At 43.7% G+C, this 15937-nt stretch overlaps 1 protein-coding gene across 2 annotated transcripts in view; it reads right to left on the minus strand.

Annotated features, from left to right (window-relative positions):
* Positions 1 to 285: 285 nt before the first annotated feature.
* Positions 286 to 15937, minus strand: part of gbf1 (golgi brefeldin A resistant guanine nucleotide exchange factor 1) — a 24227-nt gene continuing 8575 nt past the window's right edge. Inside the window, exons 10-21 of one of the 2 annotated variants that reach the window (XM_031873098.1) lie at positions 15735 to 15888; positions 12796 to 13021; positions 11692 to 11849; positions 11187 to 11436; positions 9171 to 9379; positions 8558 to 8708; positions 5473 to 5603; positions 5142 to 5243; positions 4274 to 4387; positions 3952 to 4129; positions 3641 to 3823; positions 286 to 3463 (exon numbers count right to left, since the gene is read on the minus strand). In XM_031873098.1, the coding sequence (XP_031728958.1) occupies positions 3225 to 3463; positions 3641 to 3823; positions 3952 to 4129; positions 4274 to 4387; positions 5142 to 5243; positions 5473 to 5603; positions 8558 to 8708; positions 9171 to 9379; positions 11187 to 11436; positions 11692 to 11849; positions 12796 to 13021; positions 15735 to 15888 (2095 nt within the window). In that variant the 3' untranslated portion in view covers positions 286 to 3224. Of the gene's footprint in view, positions 3464 to 3640; positions 3824 to 3951; positions 4130 to 4273; positions 4388 to 5141; positions 5244 to 5472; positions 5604 to 8557; positions 8709 to 9158; positions 9380 to 11186; positions 11437 to 11691; positions 11850 to 12795; positions 13022 to 15734; positions 15889 to 15937 lie in introns of both variants that reach the window. The other variant, XM_031873097.1, reaches the window with a different exon arrangement.

The raw sequence follows: 15937 nt of genomic DNA on the forward strand, positions 1-15937 counted from the left end.
CGACTTTTTCTGGTACTTTTGAAAATAACCGAGGGTTAAAGACTGGATAGTTATCACGGTCTGGTTATTGAAGGAAGGGTTTAACCACAGCAGTCGTAAAGCCGTCAGAAGAGACAAGTTGACAATGTTCAGAAATTGCCAGAGATCTTGAAACTATTCAGCTAGTAAATAATAATTCATATCATACCTCTTCTCTCATCGGTGTAAAGTTGCTCTCTTGGACTTTTAGTGTCTTAAGGAGTCTTTGTGATCCACGTGATCAAACAACACAAACAACACAATGAGCACTTTCTTTACATTATATTTATTACATAGTAAAAAGTACATTACCTTTCATTTATATATACACATTATATTCATGTAATTTCCTGTTCAAGCAAGACTCCACACCTGATAAGAGTCCCCTCCAACAAATAAACACAGCTTACAAAACATCTCCTGTTGGCGGCTCTATGAGGCTGTAGTGTCACCCAACAGCTGTACTGCAGTGGAGAAGTCCTCTTCTTTCACAACTCAATAAATAACATGTCACATCACCGAGAGGATCCCAGGGCCACGCTGAGCGGATGCTAAGCTGTCCACGTCTACACCTTACTCTACTCTACGTCATTTGGCATTAAAATGGTGAATTAGTCTCCATCAGCCGGTCAGGCTCCATGTCATTGCACACAAGGCACAATCAGCATGCGACAGCGGCAGCCGCTTTCTATGGGAGCAGACTGAATACATACGAAGGAAACGACAGCACTTCAACATGTTCCTAAAACTATCTGAACTCACGGGCTCTAAATGCCACTGTGGTCAGAAGGCCGGTCAAAGTGGTGCCACTTGTGTTCAAGGTGCTCAAATGTTATCAGACAAACTCAGATGAAGTCAGGTCATGGAATCATAATCACAAATGTCATAAGTCATAAATAAACAAGGGAACAGTTACTGTGGTCACTGCTAAAACATCGTTTTAACTTTTATGCTGATCTGGTAAAATCCCTGTACTCGCATGCTAATGAGCATATGTGTTTCCATGGTTACCAAATGATATGACACACAACACAGAGATCTCAGCTGTGGTCAACAGCACTAACCCTCTGCACCAGAGCTCCACTGACAGCTTTCACATCCAAATAAAGAGTTTGTCTGAATCAGACGTCGTGAACAGACAATGACCCTGAAGGAGGCGGAGCAGACCTCAGGTAAGTCACTTCACACCATGTCATCTGATCCGTCTAATCTTGGCAGACCAGATGTTCCCGTCTCAATTCTCTCATTTGGAATTTCAACATGAGTCTCTAGATTCAATTTGTGCAAAATAATGATATGTTCTTTAATTTTCTATCTGAATTAGTTAACTCTGTTATTATGCACTTTATATATTTCAGTATTTACAAAAGGTGGATTGTATAATGTTGTCCTATGTGTGTGATGTGATATGTAGCCTTTGGCCCCATGACAGATGAAACTTACTGAACTGAAATAACCTGCAGACAAAATTAAATCTATGGAGATGGCTGATTTTCAAAGTAAAACTATTTAAATGTTATAATTTCAGTAAATGTTCAGTAATGATTACATGTAAGCAGAAGAGGTTCAGTTACTGCCGTCATCATTATGACCTCCGTGTGGTACGAGTCTACATGAAGGCCCTGGGGGACTCATGTGTGCACTGTTGCAGCTACACAAACATGATCAAATGGCATCAATACGGAACTCTTTCATTATGTGTTCGACTTATCATGAAACACTAAAGTCTACATGGATCCCTCGCTCTGCTCCATGCAGTGGACTGAGCTCACTGCACGCTCAAGTATCTCCATTTTGGAATGTGGTAGATGTGACATCTCCGTCCATCATGTGCACACAACACAGCCCCTCTCTGTTGGGTGGGAGAGGAATCACGGCTGGTGTTTAGTCGTTGGGGGCAAAGAGCTCATGCAGAGTTGAAAAGAAAGAAAGAGAGCGGGCCAGTGTCTCCGTCTGTAGCCTCTGTGAGGCACAAAGTGATCGGTAAATAAATAAAGTCCTTTTCTGTACAGTGTTCAATCAGACGCTGATCAAACAGTGGTGATACAACAGCTCTGGGAATCTCATTTAATCAACAACATGCAGTACCTCCAACCACAATAACTCACTGACTGTCCCCGCTGGAAATCTCCAAATGAATATGAAGCACAGGTGTGTGAGCAAAGCCATGAGGTCAGCCTGGTCTTATTAAGTTCGCAGCTATGCAAGAGAGGGGGAGGGGGTAATGAGAAAACATGGGAGTGACGGTGCTACCTCTAGACTAAACCCCAGTTTGGATATACCGATCCTTTATTCCACACATTTAATCAACGTTTATCCTAAATACATGAACCCGATGGTGATCAGATCAGGAATATTCCCACACATGGACACCAGGGCTGTAGCCTGAACAGACCTGTAGACGTCCTGAGACCATGTCCCCCAGTGGTGGTGGTAGTTTATATCTGTGTTCCTACCAGCAGAGCCCCGCTGACACTTCCTAACAAGTCTAGTGAGTGCGCCACAGCCTCATACGTGTTCTTCATCAATGAGCCAACTGCTGCTCTGGATGGTCCTTCATCACCATCAACACACACACTGCAGTGTATTTGGATCCACATTCAAACACTCACTAGAGCACCACATGTGGATTCATGGAGTGCCGTACTAACTGTTAGCGTTGGGTCTTTTCATGAGATTTTAAAAGAACTGACGGCTGCCTTACATTCCCAAGAATAAAGCTGTGGTGGGAAAACAGAATCAGACTTTGTATTTTATTGTATTGGTCTAAAATATATATGATGCATCGAGTTTAAAAGACTGGAATCAGCCGATAAAATGCTGGCCATGTGTGCAGCACACAGTCAGCCCTCTCATGGTAGCTACCATGGTTGTTATCGACAGGTACGGTCAACCCACTTAACCTCAATCACACTTTTACTTTTAATACTTTTCATAGTATGACTCTATCCTGCATTTCCTGTTCCCGGATATCTGGACATACAGGAATAAAACAACGTGCAAAAGAAAACCTCACGTCTCTTCTCCTTTGAATAAAATGTGGTATAATTGAGGTGGCACATCTATTTTGTCTTCTCGCACATGTTACATCGTTTAAAGAACCTTGTGACAAGCTCTTGAAGCTGTAGTTGAAGTCCGTGGGATCCAGTAGTTTAAGGGGGGGAGGGCTGGAAAGAGGACAGAGTGTGGGGGGGGGGGGGGCTCTCTTACTCAGAAGGGCTCGTAGGCCTGGGACCAGGAAGCAGTGGTACAGGGGACGTGGCCTCGATGAGGGCGGGGTTCAGGATGATTGGCAGGGACATGGGCGGGACTCCCACCTGCAGGGGGGAGTCGAGAGGCTGCAGGATGAGGGGGGACTGGCTCAAGGGTGAGGGGGCCTGGGCAGGGGACGTTGTTAATGGCACGGGGGGAATCAAGGGTGGCACCGGAGACGAGCGGGCCGATCCTAGAAAACACAGAGGAGAAATGAGTGTTCCCTCACTGCAAAGCTGGGTTACTATTAGATCTGGGCTCATATTTATCACACCGCCAAAGTTATCTCTTTGAATAGATGTGCATAGAAGCCGTGGTGATCACAGAGCATGTGGTGAGATGTGACTGCTGGGAATCGTCAGTGTTTTACCGTTGACACCGGCTGGTTGGCGCTCCTGGGGTGATGCTGGCCTGCTGGGGGTCCGTGTCTCTGCAGGGTTAACTGGGACTGGGGAGGTTGGCTGAGCAGCTGGCGGAGACACTTGAGGGGATGAAGGCCGGCCTGCCGAGGGTGTCGGCTGCACGGGCTCTGCTGGAGGACTGGGCACTGGATCTAAAACAAAGATGATTCACGAGAAACACTATCAAGTTCCTGGTACCACAACAAACTATTATGCAAATGTTGTGGAGGCATTGCATCGGGCTGTTCACCCTCTACATCCCTGCATATCTGCTGAGTACCTTGTATGACGGTCTGCTTGAAGAGCTCCTCCCTCAGGTGAGGCAGAAAGCACACAATTCGTTCCCAGGTTATTTCCCACAGGTCTGAGTATCCTGTCCTGGAGTCAGCGCTGTGGAAGATCCCTGCTGTGTCCATCACCAGCAGCATGTTCTTCAGGGACTCAGGGATGGCCTCCAACTACACAACCAAAACCAGAGGCAGCCCATCAGAGGAGAGAACAGAGACCGTATCCACAGGTGAATGAAGGCATCAGCTATCAGCGTGATATATCAGCTACAATCACATTACAGTACTGTATGTTAGTAGTAAGACTATTCTCACCAGCAGGTCACTGGAGCCTGCGTGCATGTACTTGTCCATGAAATCCAGAATGGTGAGCCAGAGGGCAGCAAAGGTGGGCAGGGACAGCAGAGGAGAGAGGTGCTGGAGGAAAACCTGGACCAACGGAAAACAAGCACACATGATCAGTCCACAGCTGCTGCCGGGAGACAGAGCTCATGTGCTGCATGTTCTCCACATCATTGAGATTGAACTTGCTCCTGATGAGCAAGTTCAATCTCTCCAGATTAAATAAAGATCTTCCTCTTGTTTCCATCTTATTTGTTGTATCCTTAACTTCATGCCAATCACATGTTGGCCAAAATTAAGTACTCACTCACACTCACACACACACACACACACACACACACACTTTTTATTATTATCATAATATAATTAGTGTTCCCCTTCAGTACCACTACAACAGGTTATTGTATCAGTAATGTGTATATGGTATTATCTCCTGTTACATGTACATATGTATGTATATAAGTCGATGTATCATCCTCATGTTAATTAACACTAATTAATGAACCCTTTCTTACAAATACATTTGCGTGTATTTGCTCATGTTTATTATTTCTCCATTCCTCTCTTTTGTGTCTATTCCCTTATACTGAAATGGAAATCTTGATGTGTCATTGATAATGCAATCACACTGTAAGTTGAACATCTTTTAATAAAACAAGTCTTCACCATAAACAAGGAAATACAAAAACAGCACGGAGCTCGTAGAAGAAGGGTAACACAAGCTGAACACGTACATGCGTGTGTGTGGTGAAATATGTGACAGCTGGTGTGAATGCTCTGCTCCTGTGGGAACATGTGCTGGTTGTTGTTGTGTGCGTGCTGCAGTGTGTATTGTTTAAACCTTTGACAGGAGGGTGCAGGCTCTCATTCTGGTCTCCTCCATACCGCCCACATCTGCTGGGCTTATATTGTCAAGCAGCTTAGTCAGCAACGGGAAAAGCACCTGCACGCACGCACGCACACACACACACACACACACACACACACACACACACACACACACACTACATCAGGAAGTACAACCGGACCGAGTGAGGAACGGGACTGCAGATAAAGGAGTTAGTTTATAAAATCCAACTTCATCAGCACATTTTGATCGACCTGCTCTGTTTAACAGAAGAGCAGATAGAGGATTTGAGAGCAGCAGACATGTAGCTCTCCTTCTTTCTGACCTTATTGAAGCAGGACTCCCACTCGGTTGCATCCAGTGTCTGCAGATCATGGACCAGCAGCGCCCTCTGGAGGTAGGTGAGGGCCTGCATACGGACCTGACGTCTGGCATCACAGCACAGCCAAGCAATGCCTGGAGTGGACAACCATACGACAGACATGAGTTATCCTCCACCTCTCATCAATCCCTCTTGATCTCCTCAGAACCAGCTACAAGCATACTGTACACATTTATGGTGCGCGGAGGTGTTACAGGCAAGAACAAAGTCAAGTATATTAACATCTTACTGTACATGTTTGAGCCTCTAAACAACATGACCCCCTGGTTTCACAAATGGTCTAAAACCTGGTAAAGAGCTTGTAGGTCACAACACACTGAAGTTGATGAAAGAGATCCAATTAGAGGATATCTTGCTCAGTACATATATTGGTCACACTTCTTTCAACAAAAATAATTTGAAGGAATAACTTTCAAAACATGTTTTTGCTTAATGTGTGTGTGTTAAGAAATGAGTATCTGCTGATACATCAATATCTCGTATGTTTTTGAACTCAGAAATATCTGTATCTAGTTACGGCCAGCGGTGGTGTCTCAATCGTCAGGTGTGAGTTTGAAAGGTCTGACCTCTGATTGAAGAGGTCTCTGGCTAAAATATGAAGTGATACGTTTCATGTGATGTGTGGAGCAGGATTCAGCCAACTCCACTTCGTTTATTTGCTGTTAAACACCAGAACGCAGTTCATCATGAAGATGGTTTATGTATATGCATATTCTGAAAGATATGTTTTAACCTCATTTCAAACAGGCACAATGTTAAGGCCTTGTGTAAAAAATAGAAATGTATTCAAGAGTCGTGTTTTCATATCGTTAGTTTTATCATACACTTGAACTGTACTACTAGTGACCCTGCATTATTCTGTTATTATTATTGATAAATTATGATTTGATTTTTGCTATTTTATCCACAATACATTACAGCTTCAAAAGTACAAATGCAAAGAGTTCACATTAAAAAGGTCACGAAGGTACTCTTTAGCGGACGCATTAGACGGTCCTCCTCCTGCTTATTGTGACAGCGTTTGATGAATATGCTATTGCACTTGTTGAGATAACGATTAAAAATGGCTGATAAAGTTGCAAAGGCCCCGCTCACTGGACTAATAACTAGCATAGTGTACTGTTCATTCTATACCAGGCACATCACCTCAAAAGGTGGGTCAACCTCACACTAATGGATTGTGTGTCCCCAGTATGTTCTAAATGAGAGAGAAAATCCTAACCAATTGTGTAAAGGGAAAGTTACCAAAAATGCCTTTTTAGCCATATTTCAGTGACTGTACCAGCCTACATTGTTGTGCATGCTGTATGTTTCCCTTGAAGCAAAACAATCAACAATACAAAAAATAACATTCAGTTTATTAGTGATTTATTATGATCACATCAGTAATCTGGTCCCGATCTACCGTTAATTCTTTGGATTTTTGTTTGTAATCTTCATGGTGAATTTCCTGAGCAACCACTTCTCACTTTAAAAGGCAAAGTGTACAACTGTTCATTTGGGCAAATATCAAAGTACAGTTAATTGTGGTTAGTAAATGTATATTTTTAGGCTTTTGCATTCAGTGAGTCTGCTTTTGTTGCCACGCTTTTTCTCGCTGTTTTAAAACATTGGCCGCGATAACTTTTTTTCCTTTTATATGCTTTGCTTCTCAGTAAACTTCCATTAGTAGCTGTTGCTCACTGGGTGTTAAGTATGTGGAACGCCTTTTCTCCATTTTAGCGTCAGTAAATCTGTTATCGACCTCGTGGTCTGCTGCAACAAGCTGTGAAAGTGCATATATTTGGATTACTTACACCTGGCTTTACCTTGTTACACCTCCTCATCCAGAATGCATCGACTGTACCAGGTCAAGTCTGGCCTTTTCTTTTAGCCGGGATTTCTTAATTCTGCTTTTGTGAAATAGCCCCCTGGGCTCTGCTCTGATTTTAAGTTTTAAATGTGAGAAGGAATGTGATAAACTGACACAGCATTTATAAACCAAAATGATAGCGTGTAGTTCTTATTGTTGTTTTTCATGAGGTACAGAGTGATGAGTACAAATGAATCTCTTGTAATGAAACAGAGGGCACCGTGGAAAGCTGCACCGTGTTGTTAGAAGGTGGAATGAGCATATTGAGCTCCGATGTTGTCAGAAAGCGTGGCCTAAAAACACAAACTGGTGTTCTTTGCTAGATCCAAATTTAGGCAAATAATCCTCATGTATTCTCTATATAAAAGCTTTCAACTGTCTGGATTCTACTTAAATTAAGTAAAGTGTGACTGCTAAATATAGACCACAAATGGCTTTGTTTGGGCTTTTTGGCTTTTGAACAAACACTGTGTGATGGCTCATATGTGTGCGTGTGTGTGTGTGTGGGGGGGGGTGTGTGAAAGAGAGATATAATGACAACAGCACTACCATAATATAAATCTACATTGACCAACTTTATTTGTGTATTTTAACAGTCAGACAAAATGTGGAACTGGTGAAAATAGAAATTTTGATTTGAAATTATTAACTATGTTTACATAGTCACAAACATCAACCCAGTGAGAGCTCAAATGTAAGCTTCAGGTTTGCATAAAAGTTCAGGCTTGCATGAAAATCCCTGCCTCACTGTTTCCTGCCTCACTGTCTCTTTACAGACAGCTGTTGGATCACAGGCTCAGTAAAACCTGCTGCAGGAGGCTCACTCCTTACAGACCCTGCACTCTGGCCTCAAGTGGGTCACTGATTATTATTTGTTCTTCTTTTTCTGTTGTTACTACAAATATCAAGTACTTTGGAGTGTTACAATCACACTCTTAGTAAACAAAAAAAATGACCATAAATAAAATTAACATTTACAATATTTATCAAAAAACAGTTTTCCACACAGATCAAAGTCAATACTCCAACAATAAAATGTGTCTTCTCAAGATCACCCAAGAATCCATAAGTTGATGGCTTTTTGTCAAATGCATAGACTATTTCTCTATGGAAGATGAATACACTGAGTTTTAACTAAAATATGAACTTACTAAACAAATCTGCAAACATGCCTACCTTGCAGCAGCGGGCACCAGCAGCTGGTCCACAGGGTCTGGGAGTCGGCCTCGATCTTCCTTCCTGCAGCCTCCAGGTGGCGCTGCTCCTCTGCCCAGGAGCTGTAGATGCTGGCAGCCCTTGTGTGCAGAGTGTGCATCAGGTCTAACAGCTGTACACACCAACACCAGTGTTAATACCAGGATGTACGGCTTTATATCTAGTAGAAGTCTAAATGTCAAGTGAAAGTGAATACAGGGTGTGTGCACTAAAATATTGGGATTTTGAGGTTTAAAACACATGAAGTCAATTACACAAGTCCTTAATACGTCTGTCTCTTTAAATTATTTGATACAATCAGTATCAATACTGTATATTATAGACATTAAATGTTATAGCTGTAACTATATATAGTTACAGCTACTTTGTTCCACATGACAGCTGTAAGGAAAGCTTCACTATGCAACACGGGGGGAGGGGCTAAGTGACTTTAAACGAATCATTTTAGTGCTGCATGGACTCAAATGCTCACCTACACTGAATATGACCATGTTTGGGTGAAACGAGATGCTGGGCTCAAATCAGAATAAGGTGGAAGTGTAAAGAGTGCTGTTGTACTTACGTCCTGACTAACCTGTAATGACACCGTGTGGTAGCTGGCAGGGACACCCTCGTCCTCCTCCTCGTCACTGTGGGAACGTGATGGACGCTGATTGGACGCCCGGTTGCCACCTCGCCTCGTTCCACCTCCGCCCTCCTTATCCCTTCCCCCTGCCTTCTTTCTCATCCGGGACTTGGAGGAGTCGTACTTGTGGCTCTTCTTCTTGTCATGGTTGCGGTAACCTGAGGAAGCAAATTATTCAAACAGAAAACTAAAATCACAGCTTTGCGGTTGTATGTCTCCCTCCGCTAACCAGTGAAGTTACAGCTTACATTGTGTCTGTGCAAAATGTCATCACTTCCTCATTTTATGCTATTAGACGTTTGTGTGAAATTGTCATAATAGGCATTTGAATTTGTGAATAATGGCCAAAATCATGTTTTGTGGGGTCACAGTGACCTTTGACAACCAAAATCGCATCAATTCATGTAGACCAGAGGGAGGTCTGTGCCAAATGTGAGGAAATACCCTCCAGGTGTTCCTGATGTACCATGTTCATGAGCCACGTCTGTCCCCGGAGCGGAGGAATAAACTCAGTTCAAGTGAAGAGAGGGAGACCCACCTCCCCAGATGAAAACCTCCAGTAACAGAGTGAATTATGACAGCTCTCTCCGAGGAAAAGGTGGAAATAGTGGGAGTTCACTACACCCAGCTTTTACTGGCATCCGGTGGCCACGCCCCTCTGTTATGTGGTACGGCCATTATGAAGCCTAAAGAGCTCGTCATGAACTAATCACATCCATGATGGCCCGATCCTTAAAACAACCACACAGCTCTAGGCCATTTCAAAAACTTCCCATTTATCTTGAAACTACCTTCAACAAAACAATATGAAGTCAGACCACAAACACTCAATCGAGTAATGGCAGGTTCTGCACTTTCTATCAGTATCTCAAAGAGATTAGCGCCGTGCCTCAGCCCAGTGCTTTGATCGACCCATCGCTTTTGTTCGTCTGTGTAAAGCTCTGTTGACGGCATGTTTCCAATGGCCTGAAGCACTGCTGTAGCAGGAAATGAATAGGTGCACCACTACCATATCTCCAGCTTAACCCCTGTCATTGTGTAGATCACACACAGCAGGAGGGAGGGATGAATGGAAAAATAGGAGGAAGAGGTTTTGGGGGCAGATGAGAAGGAGGTTAAAGCACAGAGAGAGGAAAAGAATGTCGGGCAGACTAAAGGCACAGGGTTGCTGCTGTAGTTTGAATCAAAAGTTTCTACACGCTGCTAGAACATTTGATTCATAAAACAGTCTTTTCTCAAATAGTCGTCCATCCTGGAGTAACTCAGGCAAACCATGGCAAATATAGAAAATAGTAGATTTTTAGGAATTGGAGGGAGATTGACGGATTTGTGTAGTATTTGCTTGGCATACTCCTTTATTACTTGATTTCTACTTAATCAAACGTGTATGCACAGAGATGGAAAATAACTTGAAAGGTAAAGGGATGCTTTGGGTCGCAGCTAAGCATGAATAGCACATGTGACCAGTGAGCCATTACTCCTGTGTAGAAAGTTCATTCAGAAGTGACATCGTCAGTGTACATCGTTATGGATGACTTCCTGAGCAGAGAATGAAGTCTGTTAGTGCTGCTCTGCTGTTATCAGAGCTTCTCTTTCTTTGCTGACATAGCCGTCCGGCCTCGAGCCTCTTAGTGCATGTTAGTGCATGTGAGCGTGCCCCACTGGTTAGCTCAAAGCTGCCGCTCTGCACTGCTCTCACACGGCGGTTACAGCTGATAACACCGTACTGACAGCGGCAGAAGAGTAGAACCCAACCTCTGGTTCCCCCTCAGGTAAACACTGTAAGCTCTGATAGCACTTCTGCCGTACTCTGCACTGTCAGCACTGTTAGCTGTTTGCCTTCAGCTCGCCGTCGACATGTTGAGAAGCATTGGGAATTACCCCCAATTTTGGATCTTGCACCTTGAAGTTCCTAGTATATCTAGATTTCTTAAAATAGCTCCTATGGAATTGTAAATGTCTCACCTCCATTGAGGCTGGCCTCCACAAACACTCGTATGGCTCTGACACACAGCTCAAAGTTGTCAGGGGTGACATGGGCGGCATCACGGACGATGAACGAGAGCGTCTCTACACACTTGATGAGAGACTTGGTGTCGTGCTGGCCCAGGTCCTGACCCAGCGTCAGACTGTACTGGTTCACAAGGGGATGATTCAGCTGAGCTTTGGAGTTCACTTGAGGGCTCTTACTCATCTCCAGGTCATCTCTCCCAACCTGGACAAAAGTACAAAACACAGACACACAAATATGCATCAGAGTTTGATCAAACGAATATACAAATATCATTTATTTTGAAGGTTAGAAAATGTGATCCTAAACACGTGACTGAGGATGTTTCAGTGACTGTGCATGTACAATATACAGCATGGCTCGCTGCTCATCATTCAGGTATTTTGTAAGTGTGTGCGTGTGTGTGTGTGTGTGTGTGTGTGTGTGTGTGTGTGTGTGTGTGTGCGTGCGCGCGCTGACCACGAGCCATCCACTGCTTGCTACATCCACATCTGTTGTGGAGCGAGGGATCCTGGTCTTGCTGTGCTCCGTGTAGATCTCTGAGTCAGACGTGTAGCCCCGGTCTAAACTCACTTCACTAACATGATGAGAGGGCAGCTCGCTATCTGACTGGGCTCCTGGAGACACAAAGTACACAATTATACTTTCATTTTCTTGACTGCATGACACAAGACAAAAATGTGGGTCAAAATCTGTTCTTGAAAGATGCCACTACTTTGTGTTTGGTGAATACTCAACTTTTATGAGTTCAAAAATAACTTTTGGGACAATCGCTGAACAGTTTAGAGGGATAACAAGCAACTAATTATATTTATGTATCGTATTGTAAATATGTGAATGCAAAAAAAGACATTCCTTGTAAAATATGAACAGCATTGCATTAACAAACAAGCGGAGCGTTAGGGAGCACGCACTAGAAAGATTGAATGTCCACATTTCAATATCAAAAACAATTTACCAGCATTACAGTGATTGAACTGCAGTTTGTATTTAGATATTAACACCAACATGTTCTCATGTCCTCAGTATCACCAGACACAAGAAGGAGAGTCTCTGGGTAACATATGGATTTTCATACATTATTCTAACTGTAATAGTAATTTTTGGGGACTTTGTTATCTTTCCTACAGTGCTAGGAATACAGTGCTGGTGGGGAGATAGAGAATTCCTCATTCCTCATATTTGTACCGTCAAATATAAACGGTACAAAGTAAACTTTCTACAAGAAGATTTGAAGAATGTCTTGAGATATCGCGTTCACAAGAACGGGACGGACGTAAATGGTAAATGGACTGCACTTGTATAGCGCTATTCTAGTCTTCTGACCACTCAAAGGGCTTTAACACTACATGTCATTCACCCATTTACACACTGAAAACAGGGGCTACCATGCAAGGTGCCACCTGCCCATCAGGACGAAGTAACTCATTCACACACCGCAGGCTCAGCCTACGGGTTAAGAGTCTCGCCCAAGGACTCATCGACATGGACAAGGACGACAGTCTTCAGTGGTCACCAAAATCAAATGAGGTCAACCTGATGATGTGGAGAGAAATATTGCACCTGTGTCGTTGTCAGTAGGGGTGGAAGCGAGCTGGAAGGAGGCGGGCGGTTTCACTCCGGCTCCGATGCACTCCAGCAAGGAGAAAAGCGTGAACCAGTCATTTGTGCTGTGGATGTTGGCTGCATTAGTCTTCAGCAGCTCATGGAGGCCAAAGGCCACCTGCCTACTGACCCGGGACAACACGGGAGGTTTCATCATCAGCAGGAGACGCAGGGAAAGGAGAACCTGTGGGTGTGAACATGGAGAGAGAAGATCAGGGCTGGAAGAGAATCTGGTCAAATATCAAATTCAAACATTTTCATTCTTTCTACTTCTTTCTTGTTTTTCCTTTATTACAAACACTCTCCTAAGTGAAAATGTAAATGAAATACCATGTGACTAAATGGAAACGGTAGCATTCTGTGAATTTGACTTTTATATAGGAATAAGATTTCAAACAACAAAACACAAACACAGTGTTGAGATGCAAAGCTGATTTCCGAGTATTAGATGATGGGTTTAAATGTAGGTCACCCTCCTAATACAAGGTCAGGTCAGCTCTAGATTACCTGCTTATCAGCACACATCTCTCAGTCTTTGTTTGGACCCAATGGAAGAGTTTCCATGATATCGGTGCTGAGACAGCGTTCTATTTGGAACACTAAGGTGGATACTAAACATCAACACCTGGATTATCTGGTGCAGTCCAGTAAAATGAGTATGAAAGCCTCACTATATCATACTGTAGGTCATCAATGTGATCATGGCAACATGACTGACCCGTATTGTCAGTGACCCCCTGACTGAATGACTGAATGCAACATTAGCTTAATGACCCTGGTGACAACCCCGCCTGAAAAGTCTGACTGTCTCTCTTTTACGGTTGTTGTGTCATTGATGTAATCCTGTTAGAAGAAAAGGCTTGCTGCTGCTGTATTGCATATTTGACTTACTGTCAACAAATCCCATCAACAGACCAACACCAGCAGTGTCTCAGTCCTTCTCCCCGTGGTGCTCCAGTGAGTATTTGTGGGAGCAGGACGATGTGTGGGATTGACTTTAAACTACAGAGTGTGTGTGTGTGTGTGTGTGTGTGTGTGTGTGTGTGTGTGTGTGTTGAAATTTATCATATCATTCTTTTAGTTATAACTAGTATCGCTTAAACCTGCATATATGCAGACGACGGCAACTAGACTAATTTCAACCAAAATAATGAATGTTATCATATCTCAGGCATATCATGTATGGCTTGCTATGACGTCATCCTGATCTCACCACTTAACCCTCTTCCCACGAAAATACAATACCAAGGCTGGGAACCTGGCAGACAGAGAAGGAGGACATCTGCGAGGGGGGGGGAGAGACGAGATAATGTGCATATATACTCCGTTTCAACGATTCATTGTTGTTAGACCTCCGAACCGTCTGTGGGGAAAGAGCTCTATCCATTCAGCTGAATTATTATTAGTGTCTGTTCAGTAAATATGTTTTTATATTTAAGAGTTTTCTCATCTCGGTTATTTCTCAGCGGGAGGTTTAACAGTTTATTTTCCACCACATGTGTGTGTATTTGGGGTAGGGAAGGAACATGTGCAACAGTGTGTCTGATTGATCAAACAGCCATGCAGACCTGAACAATGGCTTTATCAAGGTTGTACTGTTGCTTGTACTTCACAGAGGGCAGCAGCATGACTAACTCCTCTACTGTCCATGTGAACGCTGAGAACATCTTTCAAAAATATTTTCCAGCTCAGGTGATGCACGCTTGGTTTAGTTTGTGCACATTGGGCTGCACAGTCCCAGTCTTCCATTATGCCTAGTTCACACTACACGACTGTAGCCTTGATTTCCCGCTCGCCAATCAGAGAATCTGTGGTTGCACATTGTGCTCGAGCGCTACGTGGCAACTGTTCACAGACGTGAGCCGAGAGTCTCGTCGATGCATCGATGGCACATTCTAGATATGTAGCAGAATCAGTATCTGGACCTGTTGGGGAGTCTGTCAGCTACAGCCAATGAGAGCGTGAGACACGGATGGAGGGGAGTCCTGGAGGAAGGGTCACCTGTACCCCGTTGTGCTATGTGTTGCATTTGCAACAAAGACCAAAGTTACTGTTGCACCTAGTGCTGGATGTTTGCATGAATAAACATAACATGAGTCATTACTTATCTACATAGGGAAAATAGTAAAGACCTGTGGAAACAGGCTACTTTGTGAACATGTGCGCACCAACCACGACATCAACAAACCCAACTACGCTATAGCCTAATACCACAGATGTGTGATGTTGGGCTGTATAAATCAAATTGAATTGAATAGTGTGAAAACCACAATGACCTCAAGAGATTACAAGAGAGTAAGTTTCACAGTGAGAACAGTTCACTTTCAAAGTGGTGTTGGGTGAACTTGGCTTTACTCAGAACTGCTCTGTCCTAAGACTCACTCATTGGCTAGCTTATTGAACATCATGCTCCACTTTGTTGACAGAAGGTCATTGTCAGAGCAGTTCTCCTGACCAATAGCAGAGCAGGAGGTGGGCAGCAATCAACGTACATGCTTACTCAAGACGTCTGAGCATTGAAATGGAAGCAGTGTATTCAGCAGCATTTTGACACGAGTGTGTTTGGGAAATAATAAGAAAAGAGATAAAAACCCACTGAATCAGCTGTGAATCAAAGCCAGACCAGAGTTGGTGTCCTCAGGCTGCAGAGACTGCCTGATTTAGACTTAAAAGATAGGCTTGAAGCAGACAATCAATCACAAAGTCAGAGTGTTGGTAAAGGAGATCAACAAGACCCGTCTGCAGAAAAACACAACCTGCTGTTCGGATGTAAGCTGACCTTTCAGTCTGACCACTGTGACAGTCTGCTGACCTGAGATGATTATCTCATCCAGTAACATCACACCAACTCTGCTGCAGTGTTTGAGTCCAGGTGTGTGTGTGTGTGTTTAGTGTACCTGAGAGCTGATGTCTTCTCGTCGTAGCAGGCGGATTGCGAGCCGAAGGAGTCCCACCACAGCCCTCTCCACCAGGAAGCAGCTCTCGTTGGGGTGGACACAAAGATGGCAGAGATGGTCTCGTACAGTCTGCCACACACACGACACACGGTCTCTACACACACACACACACACACACACACACACACACACACACACACACA

The sequence above is a fragment of the Anarrhichthys ocellatus genome, unplaced genomic scaffold (assembly GCF_004355925.1).
Source record: "Anarrhichthys ocellatus isolate YVR2014 unplaced genomic scaffold, GSC_Weel_1.0 scaffold68, whole genome shotgun sequence".
NCBI lineage: Eukaryota > Metazoa > Chordata > Actinopteri > Perciformes > Anarhichadidae > Anarrhichthys > Anarrhichthys ocellatus.